A 6,389-nucleotide genomic window follows, 5' to 3' on the forward strand; every position below is an offset into this window, starting at 1 on the left:
ATGATTGATGCTCATCTTGTGGATCTGGTTGAGGACAATGTGCTTGTAAAAGGTTATTCCAAAAGTAATGTTTCCTATTTTTTATTCCCCCAAGGAGTCCGAGGGGACTGATTATAACATGATGACTGAACCTTCGCACTAATAACCTGAAATGTTCATCTCTATGTTGCAGACATTGATGGTGTGACAGTCTAAGAAAGCAACCCCTGTCATGGACGTGCGTCAGAAGCAGAGGTGCGTCACTGTCCTCCACGCAGAGCAAGTTGAACCAATCGACATTCACCGACGCTTGGTGAACGTTTACGGAGCCGTAGCAGTTGATGTCAGCACGGTTAGGAGATGGGTTCGTCGATTCCGGAGTGGCGACAGAGATGTGAGTGACAAATCGCTCTCCGGACGCCCATGCACAGCCACCACTCCGGAAACTGAGGTGCTCCATGATCAACTCACCCGCTCTAACTGGCGTATAACAGTGAATGAAATGAATGCACTGCTGGATGTGGGTGTCGGTGTACTGAAAAAAATGCTGTCATCCCAAGGATACAGCAAAGTGTGTGCCAGGCGGGTGGCTGTGCATGGGCGTCCGGAGAGCGGTTTGTCTCTCACATCTCTGTCGCCACTCAAGAATCGACCAACCCATCTCCTAACCGTGCTGACATAAACTGCCTCGGCTCCATAGACGTTCACCAAGCGTCGGTGAATGTCGATTGGTTCAACTTATTCTGCGTGGAGGAATACAGTGACGCACCTCTGCTTCTGACGCACGTCCATGACGGGTTGCTTTCTTAAACTCACACCGTCAATGTCTGCAACAGAGAGATGAAAATTTCAGGTTATTTGCGAGGAGGTTGTCATCATAAGAATGCAATAAGCAATCCCCTCGGACCCCTTGGGGCAGAATAAAAAAATAGGAGGCATTAACTTTGGAATGACCCTCGTACATATACGTCACTGTCTAAATTTAGGCCAAAGAGACGAGATGAGCACTAAAGCAACACACAAGTAGTGTGTACACCTCCCACTATATCTTACAACCAAGGAATACTTGCTTTGGTTGAGGAATAAGATCAATAAGCAGGTGAGTTGGTGTCATTATCCTGTGTTATGTATACCTACATTATCCTATATTATACATTATCCTACATTACCCTATATTTTACACGCTCTGGAGGCCTCTCCGGCTGCCTGCGAAAACCAGGACTGTTCAGGCAAACCTGAGCGTGTATGGGACGTTTAGGCGGCCTGTGCACTCTAGAAGCGGCGTGGACTACGTGACTGGAGAGAGAGGGGGGGGGGGGGGCAAGGGTGAGGTGGCTGACGCCAAGCCAAAAATTTGGCGGGGAAGCGGGCGTGTCTGGCCGTGCGGCGGGTCAGGGAGTATGTCTGGCGGAGAGTAGGGGTAACGAGGAGGGAGTGGGGTGGGCCTCTCGGTGAAAGTCTGCCAAGGAATATTCCACGCGATAACGGCTCCTGGCGACACTTATATTTACTTATAATACTTAAAACTACTTTATCTCCCCAATTTCTATTTTTCCCGTACTCAATTAAATTTTGGCATTACACCATGACCATTGCCATTACCCACAGCCCCGCCATAACCATTCCCATTACCCCCCATGACCATTCCCTTTGACCCGCCCCCTCCATGACCAGTCCCATTACCCCCCATGACCATTCCCATACCCCCCCCTCCGTGATCACTCCCATTAACCCCCATGACCATCTCCATAACCCTCCCCACTCCATGACCAGCCCAAATACCCACAACCCCGTCACCATCCTATCCCTAACACATTAAATCATTTATTTCCCCAGCTACACGATCCGGGAGCCGGAGGACTGCCTGTGGGGTCTTGAGGCCAGCGGCGGCAACTGGACAGGCATCGTAGGGACTCTTCAGTATGAAAAGGCCGACTTCTCCATGGACCTCACCCTGACGCCCCAGAGAGCAGCGATAGTGGAGTACGGAGGGTGTACATCGGGGAAGAAATGGCCATCTTGTCCCTGAAGCCAAGGCCACTACCCGAGTACTTAGCTTTGTTCAGGCCCTTAGAAGGTAAGAGATGGTTCTGTAAGTCTCTCTCTCTCTCTCTCTCTCTCTCTCATATATTGTCCGATAAATACACCGGTCGGACTAACGGTGTTGTCAGGTTTGCATGAAATCATTAAAACTTGGAGTTTTAAGTTCAACTTTTAAATAAGAAAAATATGTTATTAGATTTTTTTAAAACGTTATGTTTTTTCTATGCTATGTAAAAACATTTATAACTTCGATTAAAAAAAAATCAATTAAATGAAAACATATTGAAAAGGAAATCACATCAGCTTGTCAGGATGAATGGAAAGTATCGATGTTCGAGGAAATCAGTGAACAAATAACAAAGAACCTGCGTCATTTTTTGCAATGTATTTTTTTTTGTCCGATGATCTTGAACTCTTCTTATGATTATTATGTTACTGTTACACACAACACGTGCACAGCCTAACCAAGACCGTCGGTGCAATTTAAAGCTACGGCGGCCGTACTCTTCTTCCCTTGAGCATATAAAAAGTGTTTCAAGTGGCCAGACGAAACCTTTCATTATTAGGACTCGTCGAAAGCAGCTCCGGTTCCTGCCAAAACTGAAGGGTTATTTCACACTGCTCGGCAAACATTGAAGTAGACACACAATTATTCGTATATGAAGCAGTACGACTTAAATAATTATGTATAGTATTTTATTCCTGAAAATAGTGTCTCAGTGGAATATTAAAGTTCACTTTGTTTTCCTAAAGTGTGTGTGTGTGTGTGTGTGTGTGTGTGTGTGTGTGTGTGTGTGTGTGTGTGCTCAATCAAGCGCTGCTGCCATGCGTCATTTCTTCCTCAGGCACTGTCTGGGTCTCCATGGTGGCCGGCGTCATGGTGTGGAGCCTAACACTCTGGGCCTTGCTCAGGATCATACAAACTGGCGCGGAGAAGCACCCGATGAAGCTCACGCGGGCACTTTTCTACGGCTGGGGGCTGCTGCTCGAGGACACGCCCTATGACCCGCCCGACAGCGTCACAGGACAGATGTATTTTTTAACAGTAAAGTAGGCAGCTCAAGGGCAAAAAAAAGGTCCCCAAACTGCCCCTTGGCGCTATTCCTGCAAATAGTGTGCATGTAGTAAAAGAGTTCCAATACAGAGGCCAAAATTATTTGGAAAGGTATATTGACACTCTCCTGAAAAAGCGCAGGAGGAAATGCAGAGAAAGCTGATCTAGCTGTTCCTGAGTTTGCCTACGAAAGGGATGAAAGAATGAAGATGCTGGTTATCTTACCTAAGGGATTTGTGTAGTAGAGGGCTGAGCAGGGGTAGGAAGTCATGTGCAGGAAGGCCGCGGGAGGAGTGGAGGCATGCAGTGAACAACGTCAGAAGTCAGCATGAAAATAAGATAGAAGATAGAGAGACAACACTGCGGCGGAGTTAAGACGCAGAAAACTCATTGATTGAAATATGATAACTTGTTACCAGATACCCAATTTGATTTTAGAGAAAAAAAATAGGTACCTTTGATGCACTCTTGACCTTGGTGCATCGGATTCAAGCTTCTATGGATGGTGGGTCAGACACTAGGCTTGTGTCTCTTCATTTCTCCTCTACATTCGATTTAATTTAACATAAAGCACCATTTAAACTTTTGTCAGAAAGTGTAAATGACTTATTTTACAATATTCTATCTGACTTTTTTTTTATCTGATAGGCACCAACGCGTTGCCATTGATAGGTATTTTAGAAGCTTTAAGCCTCGTTCACAGTGTGCCGACTCTGGGCCACGACAACCCAGCGACTTTTATGCCCCCTTCACACTGCTCCGACTCAGCATCCAGCGATCGTTTCTAGACCTCTTTCCGACCATGTGCGACCCTTTCACATCAACCTCTCGCACCCAAGACCTCGTATACCCGAGTCACTGGGTTGCCGTGGCCCAGAGTCGGCACAGTGTGAACGGGGCTAAATCAAGTCCGGCGTTCCTCAGGGCAGTGTTTTCGGTCCACTAGTTTTTATTGTATTTTTTTCTATACTAGTGATTTCTGGCATGGCATTTCTTCTCAGTGGCATATTCCGATGGTTGACTACTTCTTTATTTTTCTCTATTCCTGATCCTCATAGAAGGTCTCTTGGTCACTCATTGTAATGCGAATCTTGATTTGAATTTTTCTTGGCGGCAGCGTCAGGCCGTGAAATGCGATCCTGCCAAGACTAGTACTACTAATTTTAGCCACTCAAGGACCACCGATCCACCACATCCTTATATCTTAATGGACCAAGCAATCCACTATAGTAACTTCTTAAAATCACTTGAGGTAACATTGTAGGTTGTCCGTTAAGAATCGCATTAGAAAAACTGCTTATGTAATTTTCCAGAAGGCCGAGGTGTTGAGGAAATGCAGGGCTGTTTTCATTGATCAAAATATTGTTTATTTTTTCATTTGTTTTGCCATTTTTAAGCGTTGTGGTCCGATTTGGATGTCGGCAGCTCCATCTCATCTCAACCTTTTAAACCTTTCTTTTAATCAGTATCGTTTCTAGCTCACCAATGGCCTCTTACTAAAGCTGTTTGAGTTGAGCAGTTTTGTGTGCAGATTCCAAGACTGTTGAGGCATACTGTTCTGTGCCTTCTTTTAACGAACGTGATTCCTCTCGACAGCTGATGCTCGGAGTGTGGCTCCTCGTGTGTCTGGTGCTGAGGACCTCGTACACCTCCTCGCTGACCTCCCACCTCGTGGTGCAAGGCGAGTCTTCCGCTATAAATGACATGGAGACGCTGGTCAGACTACACGGGGAAGAAGGACGGCAGTGGGGCACGCAAATTTTCTCTGGAGCATTCAACATTTTCCTGAGTAGCGGCTCAAACCCAGTCTACCACACCATGAAGACACACATGCAGGTAAGTCATGCCAAATTGGAGATAACGATTATGTAAGACAATAATATGAAAAGTTTAGAAGTTGCGTTCTCCAAATATTGTTATTCCCAGGAAATCCAAGACAAGTCACGACGGGTTTCGTTCGCGCTTAGGTTAGTGAAAAGCGTGCAGTGAGAAATGCATGTGTGTTACGGGTTTCTCGTAATACGCATGATATGTGCGTACGTATGTGAAACAAGATGTAGCGTCCGTATATTCCGTTTTTACTCCCAAACAATCTGAGCCTAACAGTTATGTCATATTTCTACTTGCCAGAGTGTGCCGAACGACGAAGCCCTCCAAAAGGTTCTTGGTGACGGCTTTTCGTTTTTCCGTAACTATTACATTATGAGGATCTTGGTGGAGACCTTCTATGCCAGGCAAGCTGCAAGCGTCAAGCCTTTCCACATCGGAACGACGAAGTATCCACTCTTTGTTGGCAACGCTTGGTCCTTCAGGTGTGTGTGTGTGTGTGTGTGTGTGTGTGTGTGTGTGTGTGTGTGTGTGTGTGTGTGTGTGTGTTCCTCATTCACCACTGTTTGATCATGCACTGGACTCGCGATCGCCAGCCAGTACCCTCCTCGAATGAGCTTGGAGCTAAGGTGACACATCTTCGGGTACGGCTGAAGCCTCACACAGACACACCCGAGACACAACCCCGAACTGAGACCCGGAGAGCTGGCGTGGCCTACAGCTCACCCTTTCGGGCTGGTCGATAAATGATTACCTGGGGAAACCCGGAGAAGGTAAACTGTGGCAACCCGGATGCCACACTGGCCCCGTGTCCCGGGTTGACGGGTTCTTTGGGTCTTATTCTTTAGCATTTCGGCGCCCAAGCACATAACTGACGAGGCTTTCGTGGGATTTGGGGCATTTCCAGGGGTAGTGTTATGACGCTGGTGGTAGTTTGACCCTTCTTCTCTACCATGAACCTAAAAAAAACACTCATTAGAACCTGATTAATCTCCTTTTCGGCCTTTGGAAGTGGTTGATGTGACGGTGGAAGCGTCTGACAACACCAACCTTATCCACCACAGGCTCAAGGGCCAATGCAACGGAGATTAGCACCGAGGCCATGCGCAGCTCTACCGTAGCCCCTAACTTTGACCTTACCTAGCAGTACAGACGAGCCGTGTCCCCAGACGCGGCGCCCCCTACAAGGTCCGCCTCGACGCCGCCGTTCAACGCTTGCTGGACGCCGGGCTGGTCGCCTTCTGGATGAACGACGTCATCACGCAACACCTGCGGGAGATACGCCGAGAAAGCCACGCGGACGCCAGCACGGCCATGGCGACCTCCACCCCGGTACTCTGATGGCCCTTGTTGGGGAAGTGTAGTGGCGGGGAGTCTCTCTCTCTCTCTCTCTCTTCATGGCGCAGGCAAGTGTTTATAATGGCGCCAACTATTCTTGGCTCATGCTGCCCCCCAGAGCTCATTCTTTAGGTCAGCATGTGAGTAG

The 6,389-nt window shown here is 47.5% G+C and overlaps 1 protein-coding gene across 1 annotated transcript; it reads left to right on the forward strand.

Moving 5' to 3' along the window:
- The first annotated feature begins 211 nt into the window (after positions 1-211).
- LOC126994015 (uncharacterized) lies at positions 212-4,948 on the forward strand. Its single transcript, XM_050853266.1, has 4 exons — positions 212-234; positions 1,816-1,973; positions 2,868-3,040; positions 4,673-4,948. The coding sequence occupies exons 1-4, from the start codon at positions 212-214 to the stop codon at positions 4,946-4,948; spliced, it is 630 nt and encodes a 209-aa protein (XP_050709223.1).
- The last annotated feature ends 1,441 nt before the right edge of the window (positions 4,949-6,389 follow it).

Source organism: Eriocheir sinensis, unplaced genomic scaffold, assembly GCF_024679095.1.
Source record: "Eriocheir sinensis breed Jianghai 21 unplaced genomic scaffold, ASM2467909v1 Scaffold705, whole genome shotgun sequence".
NCBI lineage: Eukaryota > Metazoa > Arthropoda > Malacostraca > Decapoda > Varunidae > Eriocheir > Eriocheir sinensis.

What these genes read in the sequence shown, in the direction of transcription:
- LOC126994015 (XM_050853266.1), top strand. Translation starts at nt 212, where the DNA reads ATGGACGTGCGTCAGAAGCAGAG. An exon ending in GACGTGCGTCAGAAGCAGAG is followed by an intron (nt 235 to 1,815) that starts GTGCGTCACTGT and finishes TTATTTCCCCAG; the next exon opens with CTACACGATCCGGGAGCCGG. An exon ending in GATAGTGGAGTACGGAGGGT is followed by an intron (nt 1,974 to 2,867) that starts GTACATCGGGGA and finishes TTTCTTCCTCAG; the next exon opens with GCACTGTCTGGGTCTCCATG.